At 43.2% G+C, this 25,635-nt stretch overlaps 1 protein-coding gene across 1 annotated transcript in view; it reads left to right on the top strand.

Moving 5' to 3' along the window:
- Nucleotides 1-25,635, top strand: part of CACNA1E (calcium voltage-gated channel subunit alpha1 E) — a 474,871-nt gene that overhangs the window by 326,090 nt on the left and 123,146 nt on the right. Inside the window, exon 10 of the mRNA XM_049700372.1 lies at nucleotides 4,648-4,751. Coding sequence (XP_049556329.1) covers nucleotides 4,648-4,751 — 104 coding nt within the window. The remainder of the gene's footprint in view (nucleotides 1-4,647; nucleotides 4,752-25,635) is intronic.

The following is a 25,635-nucleotide window of genomic DNA, read 5'->3' as shown; positions in this document are numbered from 1 at the left end:
CTCACTTGGCAGTTCCAAAGCTCTCTCTTTGAGGCAGAGCCTCTAGGCCAGCAGTTCTCAACTGAAGCCAGTTTTTGCCCCCAGGTGTTTTGGCAGTTCCCACTGCAAAGAATCATCCTGCCCACGATGCCGATGGTGCCCAGACTGAGCCTGCGGCAGGCCAGGCCAGGGCTTGCCAGCGGGTGCCACCTCCAGCCTGGGAAGCAGGTGTACCTTTTTTTTTTTCCCTCTGAAAGGACCCTGGAATAAGTATCCTCGTTTTTTCCCCAGTTCCAATTCACTCAGCCTCCCCACTCAGCTATATGTCATTCAGCCTCCCTGGCCAGAGCTGCTCTGTGAGAGGCGTGGACATCCAGGAGGAGGCCCTTCAGCCTGTTTTCTGCAGAGCCTTGTGGAACCCTGATGGAGGCCTGTTTCCAAGGATGGGAGCTATAGTACTGCCTTTGTGACCCAGGCCAGGGCTGGGCAGGGACCCCCTACCTCTTGTCATCTCCATCTCCATCCTTCTTACCAGTCCTCCTCCCACCCCTGCCTTCCACCATCTCCCCCATCACCCGGAGATTAATGTGATAATTGCCATGTGTGCCTGTTTACGCAAGGAGTGGGTGCACTCACCACCCCCAGTCAGGCAGGTTCCCAAAGGAACACATTCCCACTGTGTCAGGCCTGGTACCCGCTGAGCACTCCCTGTGCAGGGTGGGCCGCCACCCCCGACCGCTTTCTCTGTCATCAGCCCCATCCTGCGCACGTGTGCGCGTGTGTGTGTGTCACTCAGGGAATCAGCAGGTGAGAGAGATGGAGGGTAGCCTGCTTGCCAAGTCTAGGGGCTTGACTGGGTCGGTGGGAAGAGAATCAGCATCTTAAATAAGAGGACATTGCCCGAAGAAAAGCGCTCTCATGTACTGCCTGCCACAGAGTGGGTGTTCCATGAATGGTGGGGAGGAGGAAGCTGGTACTCTGTGTGCAGCTGTCTTTGCAGTGAGGGGCTGGTTTACACTTTAGCTGCTCCACAATAGCGGTCTGGGCAGGGAAGGGTCCACTCTCCTGGGGCCAGAATCCAGTGGACCATGTTTGGAAAGCTGTAGGTCTCCTTCCCCGGGATCTTGCAAAGAGTACTTAGCACAGCTGTCCCCTGGCCCTGAAGGAAGAGTTGCTAGGGAGAATGAAGTGTGATGCTCCCGCAGGCAAGGCGCTTGGGAGAGTCACAGAAGCAGGGGGTACAGGGGAGACAGAAGGAAAGGGAGAGGTTCTCCCTCTCACACAGGCAGCCCCTCCTCTCTCCCGTGTCCTGCCGTGTCACAGACACACATGCCCAGCCCAGAGGGAACACAGTCACAGCTCTGCAGTTGAACTGGTACCTTTCTGCTTGGCGCTCCTGAGTCCCACCTCATATGGTATCAGGGCACTTGCTGCCTTCAGAGTTGTCGATTACTTTCTTCTTTTTTCATCTCAAAAGACACTTCAGTAGTTGTCTCTCCTACACTGGACAGTTTTAAGCTTTTAATAACGATGAATCAGAAGGAGATTGAAGCTCTAATCAGCATTAGAAAGAACCTTGCCATTTTGGAGGAGGGAAGCATGAAGTCCTGGGCTTGCCCACTTCCTGCTGAGGTGTGTTCCCCTGTCCTGGTGGCCTTGTCATTGATCCACTGACAGGCATGGGAGGTGGGGGTGTGAGGCCACCTGGAGAGGAGGAACGGGAGGGGTCGAGGGAAGAGGAAGCCAGAGGGAGAGGCGGAAGGTGTAGAGAGGGTAGGGCAAGTCTATTAAAAGGTTTGTGAATAATCTCGGGGAGCTGTCAAGCTGCTTTCTCCAGAAGAACCTTGTAAGCTGTCAGTCATCCTTAATGACCCCCTAGGGTTATTAACCCCCTAGCCGCTGGTGCTGGGGTCCTCCCAGATATTCTTTTTCTCCTTCTCTTCCCTTTCTCCTCTGTCCTTCTCATCCAACAGGACCCAGTACCATGGTGGATGACTTTTGTTTTTTTCTTTTAAAGCAATTCAGACAAAGCTTGGGGAGAATATCAGAATGAATTTTGTTGGGCATATTTTAAACACGAGAATCATCTTACTCAAATTGTGGTCATTTATTGATTGGTTGAGCATCTATGTGTGCCAAACACCTTGTCAGATGCCAGATACAGAAATGAGCAGACAGTGGAGGCTCTTGCCTTAATGTAGGTTAAAGCGAAACCAAAACATTCTCGCAGCGCACTGAGTAAAAGGACCCTCTGCATCAGCAGCATTTTAGAGAATTGGGAAGCACATTCCAGACTCGGGGCCTGTGAGGGAAGTCCTTCTCTCCCTGTATTTCACAGGCGGTATTTCCTGATATGTTAATAGATTGCCGTTGAAAAGGAGGTTTTGTAATCAAGGAAGCGTAAGAAATGATGGAGGAAATCAAGTTAATAATGTTCCTTTTTGGTGGATCTTCTCACAGGCTGACACGAAAATATAATCTGCTGTGTTTCCCCAGTTTCTTTGGTTCCAGAAGCTCACTTTCCACAGAACCCATGAACATCTTACAGATTGCTAGCGACGAGGAGAACACAATTTGGGAATTGTTCTTCACTGTGCAGCATCTCTGGCAAATAGTCACCCAACCGAAGTTGCTCTAGCCATCCTCAAAACGTAGCACCGTCACTCCTGGGACCAAAAACAGATTCAAAGTCACAATTTCATCATTGCCATTGCTGACACCAACTAATGTGTATTGGCAGCTGAGCCGTGATCTGGGTGCTGGGAGCAGACTCAGTTCTTGCTGCCGAAGAACTCTCAGGGTGGGGCTGTCTGAGCCATGGGGTGAATGAAACTTGTTGATCTGGAGCACCACTGGTGAACCGTCCGCGCTAACCAGTCTTTACAAAATGTTGCATTTATAGTCATGGATCAAGATAGAGCTAGTTATACAAAGATCATTCAGTCCATCCTGTAGCTCACAGGAAGAACCATGTCTCAGTTATCTCAGAAAAACTAGCTTCCTATGTCCATTAAAACCCCCTGTGGCCCTTGGCATCTAATTCTTCTGCATCTTCCTTCTGATATCAGGAGAAATTTTCTCTGCGGTCTGACCCGAATCTGCCCTGCTCACATTTGACTGAGCAGACCTGGTTGAACCAAAGAGCCTAGATCTTATACACTGAAATTGGCAGGTCTCTGCTTTTGTTCATACAGTTCAGAAGGTGTTTGTTTGTTTTTAACTTTTATTCTGCTTCATTTGCAAACGTATCTCTCTGAACAGCATAGGGGCAAGACAAAAAGACACGAGCTTGGTGAAAGAGGTTGCCTTAGAAGCTATTTTTTAATGGAAAAATCTACTGTACAGTGATAGCTGCCATGATTAGTGGGAGGCTGTATTTTATAGACTGACATATTTGAATGGGAGGCAGAAGGAAAATGAGATAATTTGGGGAAAAACAAGATAGAATGTCATAGAAGTCCATGGGAAGCAGGAAGACAATGAATCAAAATATGTTTGCAAAGGTAGTAGTGAGAGGGAGAAAAAGGTAACTCACGGGGATAAGAAACACTTTGCAATAGAAATTCTGAGTTCAGATCTTCATTTCACTAATTTAGCTGCGAATTTTAGGCGTGGCATTGGATTTGGATGGCCTTGTTTCTCCAGTGAATTGGGAATAAAATATCTTTGCAGAAACTTTTGAGTTTCAAAGAGGTATTAAAGTTTGTGTGTGAGGGGTGGAGTGGGATTGGGGGGATTCAAAGCCCTGTATATGTAAAATGCGATTCAGGTGGACTTGTTAGGAAGATTTGGGGTTCATATCATGAGGGGAGACAGTCAAGGCAAAGCTTAGTTGAGAGGTCCATGTGTTAGGACTTTTCAGAATTCTCCAAAACTGTTTAAAGGTCCTTAATGAGACATCCTGCTGAGAGTTGCTTTATGTTTGTTTTGCTTTTTTTGGCTAAGACATGTCGTATAATCCTCCCTCAGCCCCCTACCATTCAAGGGCCTTACGTCTCACTTGTGGTATAAGAATCCAGAATATGGGTTTCCATGCGGTTTTTAGTTAACTGTGTGTTCACATTAGAGAGAGCGCAAGGGATCACTCGTCAAATCTAGATTTATTCCTTCTTTTACCAGAGCCTTCCCAGGGCCAGGCCTGATCTAGCTCTGTACTATTGGACTATGATGGAGGAAGGAAAGCCAGAGCCCAGGGTCACGAGCTGAGCAGGATGTGGATGACATTAATCTCTCCCAAGCAACCTGTCAAGGTGTTTGCCAGCATCCCTGGGATAAAGTGATGGACACAGCCTGCCACAGTCGTTTGAGAACTTGCCCAGTTTAGAGTACAAAGGCTTAGAACCCACATCACCAAACACTGTAAAACCAGTGATTATTTGCATGATCTTAGAAAAGTATTTTACCTTTCTGGGTTCAGTTACCTGCCGAGTGAGGGTGTTAGACCCTTCCAATTCAGGATGTTATGTGTGGCTGACACGGTGCCCTTCACAGCGTACGTGGAGAACATGAGTTAATCTACAACCACATTAAATTGGGAGTGAAGTGAGGCAGCGTTTAACCGTATTGCACTGTGCTTTTTCATCACCCTAAATGTGCTGCAGGAACAGAGGCCTTCACCTGGCGGGTGGTTCTGATGAAGCATTAAGGAACCATTTTTCTTCCTTTCAGACCAATGATGCCTTAGGAGCCACCTGGAATTGGCTGTACTTCATCCCACTGATCATCATTGGATCCTTCTTTGTTCTCAACCTCGTCCTGGGAGTGCTTTCTGGGTAAGCCAAATGTCTCTCTCTCCTTTCTAACGATAAACTAGTGTTCCTGACTCCTTGCGGATTCATTCATGTAACCTTCATCAACTGGGCAGCCCCTATGTGCTAAAAGCTGTTCTAGATTCTGGGAAGGCAGTCGTGAACCGTTGTTTTAATCATCTTCAGTGTTCTTAGGAACTGAAAAGTCTTTAGACTGGTACAACCTTGAACATGGTAGCTAACGCAAGTCCATTTATCCATCCATACTTTCATTCTGTCACTCAACAGAGACCTTCTGTGTCAAACACTGTGCTGGTTGATAGACATATGATGTTTAATAAGAAACAGCCTTTACCCTCAAAAGGTTCTTACTCTATTGTGTATCGGACATCAGATTCCATATCTGTGGCTTGAATTAGTATACATCAGTTAACAAGTACTGAACGTTCAATGCCATCGCAAAGAGCACATAAAGTATAAGGCACGGTTTCTGCCTTTAAGAAACTTACGTTTTGCTGAGAAGACAACACAACCACTTGAAACAGGGAACAGGAGTTCTTTTACTGACTAATATAAGATACAGTTCATTTGTTTGGGGGAAGGGACAAATCTATATAGTCTGAAGCTATCAGAAATGGTTTCATAAAGGATTGGGATTTTGCTTGGGATACAAAATATGTAATAGAATAAAATAGAATATATGGGAGTGAATATTCCAGGAAGTTGAGCACCACACCATAAGCAAACATGAAGAAATGGGATTCGTCATGGAGAGTGAGGAGACTAGAATGCAACCAAATTTAACTTGAGTGGAAATTTCATTTGGGAATTGAAAGGTTAAAATAGGAGGGCTAAAACAGGGCCTTAGAGAGGCTTTCATTTTTCTGAGCAAAACTGAACATAATCTCTTGTCTGAATGGCAGACATTCTTGAAATGGAAATTTATAAGGTGGTCCTTCTCTTTAAACGTGGCAGATTGAACCAAGTTGGACATCTCTTATAAGTCCACTAACACAGGAAGTAAATATTGAAAGGACACAGTGACAAAGAGAACAGGAGAGGGTATGAAAATAGATGAGAGATGTCAACAGAACTTTTGAAGCCAGTAAATGGTAACTAATCTAGTGGCACGAAAAGCTGAGGTTACACTGCCTCCAGCGAGGAATGCCAAGAAAAAAGCAAAATGAGAGAAAGGCTCATGAATTGAGGCACCAGGTATGTCTAAAAGCTGGGGTATGGGGGGGATTCTAGAACAAGAGGATTTTTCCCAGTTCCTAGATGCATTCTCCCCGGTACCTTAGATCTCTTCCCCCAGACACTGCTCACAGGTGCCTGTCCCACCCAACCCCCGCACCCCCCCCGCTCCCCCCCCCCCCACCAGCCAAAGTTAGAAGACTTCCTCTCTGAGGAGGCTGAACCAGAGAAGCGTGGAATAGTAACATCAGGGTGGGGTTGATATTCTGTACTGAAAACGGGAGTGTTACATGAAAGTCCACAAACTGAACGTCATGCTCCCAGCCCACTTCTGCTTGGCTCTCAAAAATGTAGCAATGTGGTGGAGTTCACAGCCTTCCCCTATGGGGGAACTACCCATCTGAAGAGAAAAGACGTCTGTATCCTGATATTTGAGGGTAATCAGAGAAATGGTCCCATCCCTCACCTTCAGTGAGGCTCACCATATTAGTTTCCTGAGGCTGCCCCAACAAATTACCACAAACTAGGTGGCTTAAAAGTGTGAGAGAAATTGTCTCATAGTTCTGGAGGCTAGAGGTCCAAAATCTGGCAGGGCCATGCTCCCTCCAAGGGCTCTACGGGGGAATTTCTTTGCTTCCTCTTCTAGCCTCTGGTGGCTCCAGGCATTCCTTGGCTGTGGCTGTGTCACTCCAGTCTCTGCCTCCATGGTCAAGTTGCCTCCTTCTCTTCTGTCTAGAATCTCCCTTTGCCTCTCTCTTATGAGGACACTTGACATTGGATTTAGGGTCACCTGGATAATCCGGGATGACCTCTTCATCTCAAGATCCTTAACTTAATTACATCTGCAAATATCCTTTTTCCAAATAAGGGAACATGCACAGGTTCCAGGAATTAGGATGTGGACCTATCTTTGGGGGAGGGGGCCACCAGTCAAACCACTACACCCAGCATTCTACAAGCCCCAACCATTCGTGCAGGAATTTCCAGTAAGCCTTTTGTGCTTTGCTCTTAAATATAAACACACAGCTAGGGGTCATCAGCATTCAAAGAAAAGGTCCAACACAAAAGACAAAATCAAAATAATAAATAGGAAAAAGGAACTTGAGGGAACAGGAATAATGCAGGGAGTGGAAGATAACTTTTTAAAAGTATAATTGATATCAACAGAGATAGAAGAGAAATTATTTTATCTACAAGGCAGCAGATTGCTATTAAAGAAAGAGAACATTTAGCAGTTAAGAAGAGCTCTTGGAAATTAATGTAAAATAATTAGTGTAAAATTTATATTAATGTAAAATTAATTAATGTAAATATATTAAAATGTAATAAAAATAAATAGTAAACGGTTGGATTATAAAGTTGATGAAATCACCCAGGAGGTAGAACAGAAATAAGAAAATTAGAGGATTGGACTAATAAGAATTCCATAAAGAAAATAGGGAAATGGAGAGGAAGAAATTAACAAAGAAAAATACCAAAAATGTTCTCAGAACTAATAAACTCATACCGCCAGATTAAAAGATCGGTTGAGACACGTGCAAGGATATTCTTTCTAGCATTAGTTTTTGATGGTGGGGACTTGGAGACAACCTGGGTACCTATAACTAGGAGAGTAGTTAGGTGGACATAACTCTCGGATGACATACTATGTGACAGTCAGGAGCAACAAAGACCATGTACATGTTAAAAACAGAGTTTAGTGAAAACAAGAAGGAAACAGTATAATACCATCCACATAAATTAAAAAATACATGTACACATAATATACAGTTCGTAAAAATTCATTCAGATAAAAACTATACATTGAATATAGTGTAATGGTTGTTTGTATGGCAAGGAGATGGGAGGTGGGTGTGGAGAAAAAAGGGAACAAGTGAGTTAATAATAAAAATGCCAACTGAGCACTCAACACAACAGCTGAGAAGAGACTACACCAAGATAAACCATGACATTTCAGAGCATCTGAGTAAAATAATATTCTGGAAGCTTCTGGTGCTTAGTAAGGAGATGAATTTTATCTATAAAGAATCAGGAATTAGGATGGCTTTGGACACCTCCATGACATTGAAAGTTAGAAACCGATAGAGTAGTTCCTAAAAAATTTTTTGGAAAAAAATTTCCAAGATAGAATGTTTATACCTAGCCCAAATAGCAATTATCTGTGAGGATGGAATAGCAATATTTTGAGACACTTTCTCTGAAGAAGTTACTGGAGAATGTGAGTCACTAAAAATAAAGAATTAATTGAAGAAAGAGAAGGACCCCGAGACTCATGGAAACAAGGGATTCATTAGAGAGAAAGAAAGGAGATTTCCAGGATGATGATGAAGGGAACTTAAGGATAATAACTGTCAGAAGGCCTAGTGAGCAGCAAGTTCAGATTTGAGTAGGATGACAGAGGGCTCTAAAAATACGTTTAAGAAAACAATGAAATTAATATGTTTCCCAATGTGTATTATTCTACCTACAAGAGTTTAAGTTTTTCTAAAACTATGTATATGAGTATATAAATATTTATATGTATTTGCACACACACACCAATCTAAGCAATTCCACAAAATACAGAAGTGTTACCACTAAAGTAATATAAGCAAAGTAAGTACTCTATACTGCTCAGCTGTCAATCAGACGTACATTGTTCACACTGGATTTTGAGATAGCCCCTATGGTGCTATAATTGCCTTAAGAGGATGGGGGAGAATAAAGATGGGGAGGAGAAGGGAATGTCAAAGACTAAAATCTTAGGTTCTACAGTGGGGAAGTCCTTAAGTGATAACTAAAAGTGAAATATCAAGAAAGAACAGTTGTGTAAGTATAATATTTATAAAATTGGAAACGGATACTAGAAGAACCAGGTAAAAGAGTTATAAATGGTTGCCTTGGGGAGTCAGATTCAGGGGTGAGAAGGGGTGAGGCAGTGGGCTGCTATTTTTTCATTACAAGCTTTAAAAACTTTTGACTTTAAAACTCAACATGCATGACTTGGAGAAAAATAGAAATTAAATTTTAAAATTACTGCACACACACGAAAAGTGCAGGATGAAAGGAGTGTATAAGACTATTCGTCTAGCATCATCGGGGGAGGATTGGCCTGGAGAGAGACCAGATACAGGAGGATTAAGGAGGAAACAGCCATATTAGTCAACTCTGTGGTACTAAGAGCCTTGGGTGACTTGTGAAATGGTTATGAAGGAAGGACAAGAGACAGTGTGAAGAAGTTCTTAATAGTGTATGTCTTGAGTGGAGAGTCATAAGACATAATGCGATTTCTTATGTATGTACTCATTCAGTGAGCATTTATTGACATCCCTTATGCTCAATAGGTAATTCTCTCCACATAGCCTATAGCTACAAGTCACCTGCTCTACCTCAATGACTGCCCAGGAGGGACCTGACCATAGACTTCTTTCTTCTTGTATTTCTACTGAGGGGATAATCTCTTGTTTGTATAATCTTATCCGACATTCTTTGTCCTTACTTGTCCACGTTTTAGTTGAGAAAATTCAAGTCAGATTCTCACTATTGAATAACAGGTCATTGATATTCCAGATAAGGTTCCAGTGTGGGTTGAGGATGTGTCATAACAGAGCTGGAAATGGGACAGAGCACTGCCCTGAAACACAATTCCTGTCTGACCGTGTCCACTCTGATGGACTAGCTCTAGTTTGGAATTGCATCTTTGAATTCTCCTACATGCTTCTCTGGGTGGGAAAGCATGGGAGGTTGGGGGAAATGGGAGCTTGGGCATCTGACAGTCACGGGTGAGATCCTACCCCTGCCGCGTGTTAGCATCGTGCACTTGGACAAGTTACTCTGAGCCTGCTTCCTCCTCTGTGAAATGGGATAGCCATAGCCCTCTCCCAGGCAGAAGCCTAGCCCAGGTCTGGCATGGAGTAGCTGTCAGCTCTTACACCCTTTGATATTATCGATGTTCGTTTACTCTGCCTGTTAGGTGCAGGTGGCTATCATCTGAGTAGCAGCCTGTGATGTTGGGCTTGAACCTGCCGCGAGGCCATCAGTTCCTCTCTGACCGGGAGGCGGCCTCCTCAGGCTGGGAGATGAAACAGAACTGCATGGCATGTGCCTCCTTAGCACTCCTGGAGAAGCCTAGGAAGTGATAGCAGCAGCTGGGAACAGCTGGTGTGAATAAATTCCAACATTTCAAAGAGTGTTAACAATAGGGGCCTTACAGGCCGGGGTTGGAATATTTCTGTCCTGGTTTCTTTTTCTCGTTCTGATGCTCAACATGTATTGGGTTTCACTGGTGTCTGCAGAGGGTTCGGCAGCAGCTAGTTCTGTGTACAGGGCTGTGGGGGTGGGGTGGGGGGGGCATGGGCTCTCTCTCCTGCTTTGTCTGGTTCTCACATGCCCCTGGAGGGGATAGAGGCGTTCTCCTTTGAGTAAGAGGTTGCTTGGGAGCTGCACTCATAAGCCAGGGAAAAGCTCTGAAGGTTTTATCTCTGGGATACATGTTCCCAGTGACCTGCAGGCAGTTTGAACGTTAGGTACCGAGGTTTCCTAAAGCAGGGAGAAGGCAATGGAAGGAGGAACCCCTCTGCCGGGCAAGTGAAGAAGAGTCCGGTGCGTGGGGGCAGGCAGCCCGTACCGGTGCTTATGGCCCACCAGGTGTGGAAGTGATGGTTGCACCTGTCCCAGGGGATGGGCCTAGGTGGGAGGAGGGCTCAGAGGTCTGTTTGTCAGTTTCAGTGTATTTAAACAGGAAGTGTGGATAGAAGCTTTGTCGCATTTTTACTTGTCTCAGAGGAAATGGGATTTGATGAAAACCATTAGTTTAGGCTTGAAGAGAAGCAGAGCTTCCTGTCTCCATGGAAACAAAACAGGGCTGCTTAAGTACATCCTGAAGTGCAGTCAGGGGCTACAGGGCAGAAGGCTCATGCAAACAGAAAATGACCCTTATCCCATCGCCTCTACTCTCTGCTTCCAGGGCTTCTGGAGAGAGGGAGGTAGGCTTGGGGGAGCAGCTGTGCTATCTCCAAACCAGGGCAGGGACAGCCAAGCCAGGGACTGCTTACGCATGCACACAGGGAGCATGTATGTAAAGCATGTCATAGTTTTCAGAGCACCTTTGCTTAGGTAGACACTATCTTTATTTACAGATGGGAAGAGGGCGGTTTAGAGGTGCTAACCCCCAAGTAGTTGCTGGCAGAGGTGTGGCCAGAGGTAATAATTTCCCACCTTCTGGTTAGGGACTTGTTTTAATACACCTGCACCAGGTGGCCTCCATCCAGGAATACTGGCACCCAATGTGGCACAACTAGAGCAAGTTGGCCAGTGGTTAACCTAGAATATCATCCTGACCATACAGATGTTGGTACGAGTTGTAATCTGCACCTACATTGAAGCATGTACTTATTCTCATACACTGGTCTTCAGCACACAATGTGACCTGGTACATACAAGGTAGGAGATGCCAAGGCCCACTGTCCAGGTCCTCTTGCCCTCAAGACTAATAGGGAGTGGTGGACTGTCCGTATAAGAGGAGGAATTCTTCTGGTCGCATCTCTTGAATGAGTGGAGTGGCTCCCATGACTGGCAAGATGACTGTGGTCCGTCTGTCTTGTCACCAACTCCTTTGCTGGGTAGGTTTGACGATTCAGTGCAATTCAGCAAAAGCTGATTGTGTGGCTACTGTGCTTAGGACACCACGCTAGACTCTGAGATTACAAAGATGAGTAAAAGAGATTGTAGATTAATTAAGGAAATCATTCAAAATACATGTAATGGTGTCTAAATTCAATAGATCCAGAATTCTAGCCCTATCAAAAGTTAAAGGTTCATATGTCATGTATTTTGGGCACCTACTATCTTGTGAAGCATTGCTGAGAATACAAAGGTGAGTAGGACCTAGGTCCTGTCCACAAGGAAGAGGCTAATGAATGTACCTTCAATATTAAATGTTGGATATCCTGAGTCACCTGCCATTGCTTCCCTCTGGATGTTAGGAGGCGGCACTTGAGCATTTCCCAGGCCTGACTTGAGATAGGAATGGCTGGTGGTCTTAAGAAGGAAATTGTTCATGCCCAGATCGGTGGTCCAGATGAGCGCTCTGAGGGGTTGGTGGGTATCAGTTTGGCCTGTGTGTGATCTTCCCGAGGCAGACTGACATCGAAGGAGACTGGCTAAGATAAGCGTGTGCATGGACCACACGGTAATTCTCCTGCCAGGATTCCAGCACTGGAATCAACTGGGAGGAATTCAGCGAGCAGGTCCTGAGTGCTTGCTATATGTCACTTGCTCCTAGGGCTGGGAATGAGATCAGACAGGGACAGAGAGCTGCTACCCTCAGGGAGCTTGTAGTCTAGGTGGAGAGGTAGAGAGATAGCACAGGGTGAGCATTTATATTAGATGGGGGCAAGGATCAGGCAGGACCACCTGAAGAAGGTGACATTGATGCATTCTTTTGAAGAATGAGTAATGGCCAGCAAGAAGAAGGGAAGAGGACTTTCCATCAGGTTGGTAGTCAGGAAGATGTATAATGAGAGGCCATTGTGAGTGACTGGAGTGAAGCATGTCGGGGGCTGTAGAGGAGGTGAAACTAGAGGCAGCGGCTCATCATGCAGGGCCCCTCCTGTGGGCTGAACCTGAGTTCAAACCTGACCCCTAGAGCTCGTGGGGGGCGGGGTTCTCAAGCTTAGCGGGGAAGACAGCCAGTTTGCATTTGAAGATGATTACCCTGGAGAAGCGAGACTAGAGGCAGGGAGACATGTTTGGAGCAACAGATGAAGAAAGAAGCAGAGAAGCAGTGAGGCAGAGGGGAGTGGTGATGGAGAAGGTGGACCAGATCCAGGAGGTGTTGGTGGGATGGGATCTGCATGACTTGGTGACTGTGTGGGTGTGTTTGAGTGTGTACTGGGGGTGGAAATAAGAGGGAAGTGTCTTGGACTACTTCTAGATTTTTTTAAAGTTTTTTTTATTGAAGTATAGTTGATTTACAATATCGTGTAAGTTTCAGGTGTGCCACACAGCATATGTATATATACAAACACACACATGCACACATATATATTCTTTTCCAGATTCTTTTCCCTTGTAGGTTATTACATAATATTGAGTATAGTTCCCTGCGCTATACAGTAGGTCCTTGTTGATTATCTGTTTTATACATAGCAGTGTGTATATGTTAACCCCAGCCTCCTAATTTATCCCTCCCCTAACCCCTCTTTCCCCCTTGGTAATCATAAGTTTGTTTTCTGTCTGTGAGTCTCTTTCATTCGGAATTGAGCCACTAGGTGGTCGAGGGAGAAGACAGGACAAAGAGGTTTTGAGGGAAAGAGTTTAGGTTTTGTACCTATAGGGTTTGAGAAAGCGTAACGCATTTTACACCTTTGGCGAGTTCACAGCAGTAGTGTAGGGTTTGTTTTAGGTTGATTTTTTTTTAAGCTGTAATTTATTGAGACTGTGCTATGCACCAAGCATTGTGCTAATCTCATGACACATATTGTTTCATTTAATCCTCACCATGACCCTTGAGTTAGTACTATCCTTTATAAATAGGATAGCTGTGACGGGAAGGTTTGGTAATTTGCCTAAGCTCACAGAGCAGCAGGTTCAGAATTTGGATGGAGGTCTGGCCGGACCCCAATACATCTTGCATATAGTTTAAATGTCCTTGTTAAAAGGAATTTATCTGGGATCTAGTATCGCAGAACTCGATGGAAATGAAGGGGCCCTTGGTGGCTGGTGGGACATATAGAGCTTTCCAGTCCTGCAGACAGAGATTTCATGTCAAGCACCTGTAATGACCAGAGTAGAGTGTTCATATTTCCCACCTTGACTGGAAGCATGCTCCTGGATGAGTTGCTTGCCCATGGGACTCCCACATAAAGCTCTGAGGGTTTGTGGAAAGCGTCTGCATTTCCCCAAGAAGCTGTTTTGTGTATCAGTTGTCAGAGTTGTACCCTAGAGTGTGATAAAAATTATTTGAGGCAGAAGGGACTATAAGTGTAGTTTACTCCTGGCCTCCGTGTTATAACCGAAGAAGTCTGACCAGAGAGTGAAGAGACTTTCTGAAGTCATACGCAGCTATTTAGCGGCAGATCTTGACTAGAACCTAGTCCTCTGGTTCCCTGTTCAGAGTGCTTATTTCCTCTGCACAAATGGGGATAGCTTAGTAGTAAGTACAGACTCTGTCAAGAGCGTACCTGGGTTTGAATCCCATGTCCGTCACTTGTCATCTGCATGACCTTAGGCAAGGTGCTCCACTTTTCTATACCCTCGATGACCCGATGGCAAACAAGGATTCTAGGATCCACCATGTAGGATTGTTGGGGAAACTAAATCAGATCATTCATGTTAAGTGTTCAGTACCTGGGAGATAGTAAATACTTAATCAGTGTTAGCTCTGAGTAGCAGGTTTCTTCTCTCCAGACCTTGGTTGACACCTCAGTAGGTAGGGCTGGAAAAGAGTCATTTTTACTTACCAAGTCCCCCCATTGAGTCAATTAGCATGAACTCGGGTGTTTTCAGATGCCACTGGTAGGGCTGACCACCCATGGCACCCTATTCCCTAGAGGGAATAGTAATGATGGATCATTGGACCACACCCCTGTACCTCCACATGTGGCCATCACCTTGGACACTATACCTCTTGCAGTTTCTTAGCAATGCCCTCTGCTCCTGTGGTCTGGAGTAAGCCTTGCCCCCTTAGTTTTCCTTGTCGAATTCCTGCTCATCCCTCATCACCTGTTTCAGCTTTGACTTCCTTCATGAGATCTTTCCAGATCCATACCACCAGTCCCATTCTGCAGTTAGGATTAAAATCTTTCTCCCATATGCTCTCATAGCACTATGTACCTGTCCATTAGAACCTATTACTCAGTATAACATTACACTATTTTGTTATGTCATTTAATAATAATAATAATGCTAAAGAAAAGAGCTAACATTTATTGAAAGCTCGCTATCTGCCTGATACTGTGCTAAATACTTTATACACATTATTTTGATTAATTTTATAACAGCCTCACGAGTAAGGTAGTATTGTTAACCCCATTTTATAATAAATGAGGAAATGGAGGCTGAGAAAGTTTGAGTCTTAAATATGACTTATCAGGGGGCAGAACTCTCCTGTCCCGCCCAGGATGCACTGTCTTCCTTGTATTGGAGTTATGAATGTCCCTGTCACCTGTTAGGTTTTATTCCTTTTTTTTTTATCGTTTCTTTTTTTTTTTTTTTTTGGCTGCATTGGGTCTTTGTTGCTGCGAGTGGGGGCTACTCTTCGTTGCGGTGCACGGGCTTCTCATTGCGGTGGCTTCTCTTGTTGCAGAGCATGGGCTCTAGGCACGTGGGCTTCAGTAGTTGCAGCACGCAGCCTCAGTAGTTGTGGCACACGGGCTTAGTTGCTCCGCAGCATGTGGGATCTTCCCGGACCAGGGATTGAACCCGTGTTCCCTGCATTGGCAGGTGGATTCTTAACCACTGAGCCACAGGGAAGTCCAGGTTTTATTTCCTATGTTGGAGATGGCTTTCCACATAATTGGACCTCTCTTAACATCTTAGTGCCTTATCTTGTGCTCAGTACATAATTGCTGAATTGAAGGGAAACCAACTAACACCAGGCCCCTCTTAGAAGATTTCTTACCCCCTTGTGGCATTCTGGAGAATAATACTGCAGAGGACTATGAAGAGGCTGGTATCTTGAAAGTCAGGAGCACAGTCACTAGCATTGGAGATCCAGGCGAAAGCCCAAGAGAGGCTGTTTACTTTGCAGAGTGGTGGTCCCTGCTTGCATCTAACAGGTGTTACAAACATGCAATTGTCACATACTGAACATTTTTTCACATAGCTATTGATTTTTTTCTTTTAGTTAATTGCTCATGTCCTTTGCCCATTTTCCTCTAGCCATATTTATCTTTTTCACATGAACTTAAAATTTCTATTTATATAGTGAGGATATTAATCCATATAAATCACATGTGGCAAATATTTAGGGAACAATCACTTAAGGATAGTTAAAGCTGTCATCCTAGTGGGAATTGTGGGCAACTACGTCTGTTGGAAGCACAGAAAGACTAAAGCAGTTATTCTTTTCTTTTCTTTTCTTTTTTTACCGTAGAGCACTTCATTTAGAAAGCATTTCATGGGTATTCATTGGTTTAATTCTCATAGTGACTCTAGGAACTGTGTTGTTATTTTACAAGTAAGGAGACTGAAGTTCAAAAATGAGCAAGCGACATGCCTTAAATCCTAAATCTAAGGGTGTGGTGTTCTGACCCTTAGTCCAATGCTCCTGGTTACACAGACTACTGGCAATACCCAACTCCATTCTGGAGTTGGGTATTGCCAGTAGAATCTTTGCTGCTCAGCTTCTATTCAAGACATAGCGGTGTGATTTACATACATGCTCCAACAAACCACAAAATGCTCTTTTGAATTTAGTTATTAGGTTGACAAATATTTATTGAGCACTTACTATGTGCCAAACACTGTTCTAGATGCTGGAATTGAAAAATCCCTCCCCTCATGTAACTTATATTTTTGTGTTGCACATGTAATCTCTGTTTTCTAGACTATTACTCCCCATTTTAAGATGTACTAATATGAAGAAGTATAATCAGTGCCAATACCCTGAAATCACACTTGTTGATAACTTTATGAGCTGAGATTGTGAATGCGAAATGTAATGCTTTGAGAAGAAAAAGGCTCTAGGTCTCTTTTATTGTTTAAAATTTGTTCCCTCTCCAAAGTCAAGCTCTAGTGCACTCTTTTATTTATCTGGGGGAGCAGGGGCTGCACTGGGATAGATGGTTCTGAGGGCCTGGGCCAAGGTGGGAGGATCATTTTCTGAATATGTGTGTGGTGGGGATGGAGCAGTGAAGTCATATCTGGTAGAAACTAACAATCTTATCAAGAAAGGTCAACTCCGAGAGGCAGGGTCAAAGTGTTAACAAAAAAGGAATAGAGAAATCAGTGAGTAGGACAGTCAAGGTAAATCATCAAAACAAGGTACTGTTTTACATGGACTCATACTTTTTCTAGAGCAATTTGAACATTAGACCTGGAATTCATTAGGTGCCTTTTTGGTGATGAAGACTACAGCTAAATATAAAAATGCCTCCATTCTCTGTTGAAGGATTTTTCGTGCATTAAATTTTTAGTTCACCAAGTTCTTAGGTGGCTGAAACAATACTGTTATCTCCTCTGCCATAACCTGAATAACTAGGTTCGAGATTCATTCTCGAACACTCTGATACCTTTATTTATATATGTGTGTGTACATACATACATTTGTACACACACACACAAATATACACACACATTTATATGCATACACACATACACACACATATTTCCACACATGTACATGTTGCTTATATTCATGCTCAAACTTTATATACATGCTGTATTCCAGTCTTTGCTCCTCCATAAAGTACTTAAGGACCCTGTAGGTGACTATACAGTTCTCTGAACTTGCCTTGTACAGTGTACACTGTATTGCACACTTGCACACTATATTTAAGCCTCTTTTAAGACTGTTTCTGTCTTAAAATCCCATTTAAGTTATCTGTTTTTCAGAGGAGGAGCTAATTTGTGTTTAATAAAATAATATAATATAAAGTTATATTTAAGAAGATGGCTTATTACCAGGCCAGCCTGGATTTAATTCACCCATCTGCTACTAAGCTCCAAAAGGGATATTTTCACTTGGGTATCCCTTACATGTCTCAAACTTAGGATGCTCTAAACTGAATTCATTGCCTCATTCCCCTACTCCACCACTAAAAACACCCACTACTCTTCCATACTCTCCCTCTGTTATCTATTATCACTTTAGTAATCCAAGACAGTAACCTTAGTTAACCTTAGTCCTTTCGTTTTACTTATTCTCTGCATCTAGTTGCTCATCAAGACCTACTGATTCCCCCTTTGAAAGGTTTCATGAGCTGTATCCTGGACTGTAGCAATTGCCTCTTTAAGTGCTCTGCCTACTCTAATGCAGCCTTCTCTCCATGATCAAAGCAGTCTTTCCTAACTAGACATCTAATTACACAGTTTGTGTACCTTAATTATTTATAATGGCTTTCTATTGCCTAAATAATAGGATAATTTATGTGTTCATTTGTTCAGTTTTTCAACAAATAGGTATTGTGCTTCTACTGTGCCAGAAAGTGTTCTAGAAACTGGGAATATAGCAGAGAACAAAACAAAAAGTCCTGCCCTTGTGGAGCTTGAATTCCAACACGGGGAGACTCTAAGTTGTTTATTCTCATTTAGGTAAATAAGAAGACAAACACTGTACTCTAAAAGGAATGCTTCAGATGACAAAGATGTCTGTTTTCCCTAGTTTCATCTTTAACTTGAATATTAATAAATGCAAATAAGATTTACTTTACTAAATGGAAATTTATCTGAAAACTATAGTATATAAGAATATCCAAGACATTTCTTAGAACAGTGAGGAACAGGGACTTTTCTCCAAGTAGTAAAATGTGTTCTAAAGCTGCAGTAATTGAAACAGTGTGGCCTGATGTAGTAATAGGAGGACCAAAATGAGATTCAAATATATATATATATATATATGAATTTATAGTGTATGTAAGTGTCATTTCAAATTAGTGAACTTATTCAGTGAATTGTGTTGATAACTGGCCAGTCACTTGTAAAGAAAAAGTTGAATTGGCTCCCCATCTCTTATATCTTATACCAAAGTAAATTGCAGGTGGAGCAAGTACACGTTTTTAAAATGAAACTATAAATATTCAAAAAGATTACGGACTGTTTAAAACTCTTTAAGGGGGAGAGCCTTTCTAAGCATGATACAAATCAGTAAGCCATTAAGGAAACAATTGATAAATTGAATTTGTAAAAATAAAAATGTGCTGACTACCATAATTCATTAATAAGATCAAAAGACAAAATTTGAGTTAGTTTTGAATTTTAGATTGAGGCTTAGGGAAGGTGGTTTTAAAAAAAAAGGTGATTGATTAGTAATAAGACTGTGAAGAGCTCTAGCTGTGGAGAGAAAGTGAGGATCTTAGGCACTGATGGCTGAAATGAAAAAGGGAAAACAGAGGTGAAGATTTTAGGTGATAAAATAGTCAGGACAACGTAAATGATTGGCTGTAATGGGTGAGGGAAGATTATTTAGGATACATCCCAAGGTTCACTTGCAAATGTCTTGGAGAACTTTGGTTTTCCATTTACTGAGATGAATAATATAGGAAGAAAAACATCTCTGTTCTGGGAGGAATATGCATGCAATTTCAGACAGAGAGTGTTTGAGGTTCAGGAGAGCCTAACAAGTAGATAGGATCAGCCAATATCTGTGTTTTGAGAACAGAGGGAGAACAGATGAGACACACTCTCAGAACATAGTAGAGAAGATGGCACAAATAGATAGGGTTATCCGTGGAGGGCATGTAGAGAAGAAAAAACAGAGCCAAGGATAAAGATTTCTAGAATGCTAGCTATTAAAGAGTTAAAATATCGAGATTGGTCAAAAGGATATCACAAAAGCATCACATCGTAGAGGGCAAAGAAATACAGGATTTCTAAAAGGAATGAGAAAATCCCAAATGCTGAATGAATCATAGAGTCAATACAAAGATGACTAAAAAATAGCTGTTGAAGTTTTCAATGTGGAGGACCTGGCTAGCTTGTTTTAAAAGTTTGTTTGTTTGTTTTTTTTGAAACAATTATAGAGTCACAGGAAGTTGAAAACCAAGAAGTGCAGGGAAGACTTGTATCCTCTTCACCTAGTTTCCCCAGTGATAACATCTTGCATGACTATAGTACAATACCAAAACTAGGAAATTGACATTGGTGCGATCTGTAGAGCTTATTCAGATTTAACTGGTTTTACATGCACTCCTGTGTGTGTGCAAGTGTGTGTTTGTGTGTGTGTGGTTCCATGCAGTTTTATCAAGTGTAGATTTGTGTAACCACCACCATAATCAAGACGCAGAACTATTTCATTACCATGAGACTTCCTCATGCTACCCCTTTATAATCACACCCACTGTCCTCCACTCCTCAACCCCTGGTAACCACTCAGTTGTTCTCCCTCGCTCTAATTTTGTCATTTTAAGAATGTTATTTAAATGGAATTATATAGTATATAACCTTTTTAAATTGACTTATTTTTTCACTCAGCATAGTTTCCTTGAAAGCCATCCAGATCTTTGCACGTATCAATAGCTTATTCCTGTTTGTTTCTGAACAGCATTTCATGGTGTGGGTGTACCGCGGTTTGTTTATCCATTCACCCCTTGGGAAGACATTTGAGTTGTTTTGAGTTTTGAGCTATTACAGATGAAGCTGCTCTGAACATTTGTCTACATGGTTTTGTGTGAACGTAACCATGAGATAAATGCCCAGGAGTATAATTGCTGGGTCATAGGGTAATTGCGTCTTTAGTTTTATAAGAAACTACCAATCTGCTTTCCAGAGTGCCTGTATCCTTTTACATTCCTGCCAGAAAAAGTGAGAATTCTGGTTTTTCTTTGTCCTCACTGGCTGGTTTTTAAAAATTAAATAATAATATACAATGAACACTAAAAAAATCACAATTTATGTGGAAATTTTAAGGTAATATAAGTAATGTAAACCAATGATTATTAGATAGATCATGTTTTTAAACATTATGGACCAAGAAGTTCTCAGAAAAAGAGAATAAACGGCAACAACAAAACCAACATTAGATGGATTGGAAAGATGAATATGGAGTTAATAAATTTTAATTTTAATAGTTAAAGGCTTTAAAACAGGATAATCACAAACACATCTCCAACTGCTAGCTTCTTTAATCATCAATTTATTAAAAAGTCCAAAGAAATGGTCCTTGTCTTGTAAGACTTCTCAAAGCTTAGCCCAACCTACTTTTCTGGCCTCAATGCTATGTTCCCTCTCCTTTAGCCCTGCTACACACTCGCTGTTCCTGGATGCCCCAGGTACACACACCTCCATTCCTTTGCCTAGAAAGAACCACCATATCCCCCTTCATACACCTGCCTTATTTGACTAGGAAACTCTGACTCATCTTTCAAGGTCAAATTCCCCTTAAGTACCCTCATCTGTGTTTTTCTTGCACCATTGGTAATCCTCTATTAGAGCACTTGTCTTATTTTATAGCTATTTGTGGAGGTCTCTGCCCCTTTCATAGGGTTATGAAAGCAGGCACCATGGTGAGCTCACCTTCCTTTCTCCAGCACTTGGCAAGCGTAATTAACAGGCATTCAGTGGGCTCCCAGTAGATACCCTCTAGTGAACAAATCAAAGGCCGTCTTCCTGTGTATGGGATGTCTGCATTTGTCAGAAATTTTCCTGAGATTTTGGGCACTGTTTTCAGTGGCTATAATTCCCTGAAACCCAAGTTTAACATTAGTTGAAGAGCGGAGCACAGATGACTGTAGCAGAACTCCATTCTTTTGCTGGTGTCAAGGAGCAACTCTAACAATTGTGCTTAGACCTTCTCCATTACAGGGAGAAGGAGGGAACATTTGTCATTATCAGATTGATGGACATAAGCCACTGTATCAAATCCACGGCTGTTTGAGGGGCTTTTTAACAGATTTTTTTTGCTGACAAAATTTATCCCATATGCTCATTTCACTGTGGCTTTTATGCCAAAATCTTAGTTTTTTCAACATTAGAAAAAATTTTTTTGCTTGAACCAATGTCTCTTTTTCTTGTCTGTGGAATCTCATAGTAACTGATTTCACCACATAGAAATTCGTAATAGTATTAGAGCCTCACTTCATTCTGAGCTTATAGCCCACAGTCAAGCCCCTATAATTAGACATGTTTTCTGTGTGCTTGCAGACATGTGCACACTGAGGTGGCTGAAATAATACCTCCCAATTTCCCCGGTTGATAATCACAGTCTTTATAACTTGGTTATATACTGGGTACTTGGCATTTCTAGCTGTTACGTTTCAGTGCCGTTAGAGTTGCAGTTGAATTAAAAGTTCTTTATTTTCCCCTCGGTGTCAAGTGCATCACTACATTCTCAACACTTAATTATCATTGCATCCCCAAATATTCCTCATTTAGCAAAAATATTGCAATTACTCTTTCCTGGTGAAGAAGCAAACTCTGTTACGCAGGGAGAACACGGAGACGGTGTGTTCCATAGAGAACCCAGGAAATGAACAGCTATTGAGAGCTTTGAGAGAACAGGAGGGGACCCCAAAGCCTGTTAAAGGGGCCACATTACTCTTACCCATGTTAAACTAAACTTGATAACCAATCTGTTTACCAGCTGACAAATTCATAAGCTCAAGTTGACCAGACCAGAGGAGACCCTCACCAGAGTTGACTGAAATGGCAGTAAAATGGGACACGAATCTTCCCCACTCCTCCCACGACCTTGTGTGCTGTACACAGAGAAGTATCTCTTCCATCACCTTGCCCCTGCTTTTTCACATTATGCTCTTCCTTTAGAACAATACCCAGTGGTCAGATATAACACAAGGGAGGGATGATCTTATTAGCAGACATCAATGCCTCAGCCAGCAGGTGTCTGAGACCCAGAACTGAGAGAAGGAAATATGAGATAATTTTTTTAAGTAGAGGAAGGCAAGGAGAAGAAACACCCATTTGATGATTTATGGAGATTTTTTTTTCAGCACACATTTATTAAGCACCTGTGTTTGATGGTGGACGAGAAGTGGGGTCCCTCACCCTCATGAACTTCATAGTCATGAAGTTCTAATGGCCAGGACAGAAAACAAGCAAGTAGCACCGTATTAATGGTACATGTTATGAAGCAAATGAACAGGCTTTGAATAACAGCTCTAACTCTTGTCTTAGGGTGAAAAACATCAGACTTGAGAGAGCAACATGGGTCTGACCTAGGTGTCAGATCTGTAGACATACTTTTCTCAGCCTGACACAAGGGCTCCCTCACTGGAGAGATGGCACGTGTTTTGCTCTAGAAGGACAGTATCTGTTATTCTGAAAATGTCACTTCCCAAGCAATGGGGCTACAAAAAATTAACAAGCAGTAGTATCTTGAACGTGTTAGTTAATCTGTGTGGGGCACCCCCTGTTCTGCACTCGGTGGGGTTAAAAAGGGTGCCTCTGTGTTAACCATCAGTGAAAGATGCCCCAGTGGATCAAGCAACTTAATATTCCTTCCAGAGATAATGAGCCAGCATCCAGGACTATGCTTTTGTTGATATCTCTGCCTTCTACATTCCCTCTGCATACACCTATGAATAGTAAAAGTCTAAAACGGTCAGAGGGAACCTCAAGGCCAAGTCACGTCCCAGATTGTCTACTCCCCAGAGAAGAAGGATGTTATTGATTCAGTCACTCATTTCTGGCCCCTTTTCTCAGCACTGTCCTTAGAAGCAGTAACAAATAGCTGTCTCTAGGTTGGCCATTTTTACAGATGAGTTAAACAGAAATTAACCTTTCTTTCTAGGAATTTCTGGTCCATGTATATAATCTTTCAACCCTGGTCAAGATTCGGTCCTGGCAAAATTTGAAAAGTAGGCATTGATCCTTGAGATGACATACCTTTGTTCTCCCCAAGTTTAATGTCACCCGTTCCTTTTTCCCATCCTTTTTGTCAGGGAGGAAAATGATTTGCTGGACTAACTGGCTCACAGGTAGTGTTTTGGGCTGGGTTCCTCTGAAAGAAGATCGTAAGAAAAGGATTGGGGCTAGGTAGTTTATTTGGGAAGTGATCTCTAGCTGCAAAAGGGAAAGAATGGAGACATTGAGACAGAAGTGGCAAAGCCAAATAATATGTATTAATTGAGAGAGTTTCTAGTATGGGTTGCTGAGGCTTAACCCACTGGGAACCTTGTAAGGAACCATATAGGATATATTTCAGAATTGCTCCACTGAGGACTGAGCCATTGGGATATGTATTTACACATAATCTCCCTTAATTCCTGGCCCTCCTTGAGTGATGACACTTTGAGGCTGCCCTGCTTGTGGGCTGATCAAGCCCCTGGGGGACTGAAGAAGTCCCTCAGACAGAGAAACAGAAAAGTGTGGGCACTTGAAGTGGGGACTGTCACATTTGTCAAAGCACGCAGGACCCGTCCACCGCAGCTTCAGGACAACTCAGAGGGGACCTGAGGGAATATGAAGTGGGCCATCCAGAGCATACACTGCTTGCTGCCCATTCAAGGAATATTTCATTCATCCAGCATTTGTTGAGCACCTACTATGTGCCAGGAACAGTATTTCTGAGGTTAGTGTCCAGGTAAGTTAAAAGAAGCAGAGTGGGAATAGAGCCTTGAGGTATGGAGTGGGCTGGAGGAGCAGGTGGTCGGTCCACTGCTCAGAATGAGAGCATCCTTCAATGGGGAGGAGACAGGTGCTCTGGGGGTAGGTGTGCTGCTTAGAAGCCATGGGCTGGGCAGGACACCCCTGTCATATCCCACAAGGCCAACCCAACTCCTGAAAGTTGAGGTCAGCGTGACCCCACTCTTCTCCTTACCCATTTCTCTCCGCCTTCTCCTCTCCCCAACACACCCACCATTCCAGTGTATCCCAACATGCGTTTGTCCTACTTGGCTTTCCTTCCCTTTTCACCCTCCCCTCCCCTTGCTGTGAAGTGCAGTATTCCCTTTATCATTATTTAGTTCCCTCATCTACGCAGCTAATCCTATTATGGGCCAATTTAAGCAATGCTGGAGTCTGGAGCTTTTATGACTTAAGCAAGTGGAGATCTCCTTCTGTTAACAGTGATGAATGATATAATAAGTAAGCAGAGTCTCAATTAAAACACTCATCCAGGCTTCCCTGGTGGCACAGTGGTTGAGAGTCCGCCTGCCGATGCAGGGGACATGGGTTCGTGCCCCAGTCTGGGAAGATCCCACGTGCCGCGGAGCGGCTGGGCCCGTGAGCCATGGCCGCTGAGCCTGCGCGTCCGGAGCCTGTGCTCCACGATGGGAGAGGCCACAGCGGTGAGAGGCCCACGTACCGCAAAAAAAACCAAACAAACCAAAATAAAAACAAAAACACTCATCCATCACTGGTGATGTCACAAAGTCTAATCTCAAACTCAGTTGGTCTGTGAATTAAAAATATTCGATCTCAGTAGCCAGAGGGTCATTCAATCTTAGAGCCTCAGGACATTGTCCCATAATCTGGGTCAGGCCCCTTCTGTCCGTTTCGTACCCCGCTCAGCCTAGCATTCCTATGTTCTCTGTCCCAGTCATCTTCCCTCTCCCCAGTGGGGAGAGCAGCAGAGGCGCGGGGCTGTCAGGAGGAAAGAGTTCGTGGGTGTACTTTGTCCTGACCACCTCTCTTGGGTCACCCAGACCCCAGCGCAGAGAACCAGAGCATGAGTCCTTGGGGTGACAACTCCTTTAGCAGCAGTGTGGCCCAAACAACTGTTTCACCTACAGGTGCCCCAGCATGCCAGAGCTCAGAGCTTCCTCCTCACAAGTGAATGAAGCAGGTGGGAGCCAGCGCCAGCCTCTCGCGATGGCTTGTGTTCAGTGTGGGAGTTCAGGCTCTCTCCTCGTTTCGGTTTCCTGTCCCTCTCTGTCTCCATCTGGTTCTTGATAGCAAAGGTTCATGTTATAATTAAACAATCAATGTAGTAACTTTTCTTTGGGGCTTGCCTTTCCTTTCCTTTCGGCAACTGTAGCTCCTCTGATCTCCGGAGAGCCCGCATCCAAGGTGTTTTCACTTTCCTTCATGTACAGTTGTGGCTGTGTCTTTTTTTAAATGCTGTTTTCAAGGGCTAACAAAGGATAAATAAGACACAGCATGTGCATGGTTTATATAA

Source organism: Orcinus orca, chromosome 1 (genome assembly GCF_937001465.1).
Source record: "Orcinus orca chromosome 1, mOrcOrc1.1, whole genome shotgun sequence".
Taxonomy (NCBI): Eukaryota; Metazoa; Chordata; class Mammalia; order Artiodactyla; family Delphinidae; genus Orcinus; species Orcinus orca.
This window is presented reverse-complemented; position numbering and strand designations above follow the sequence as displayed.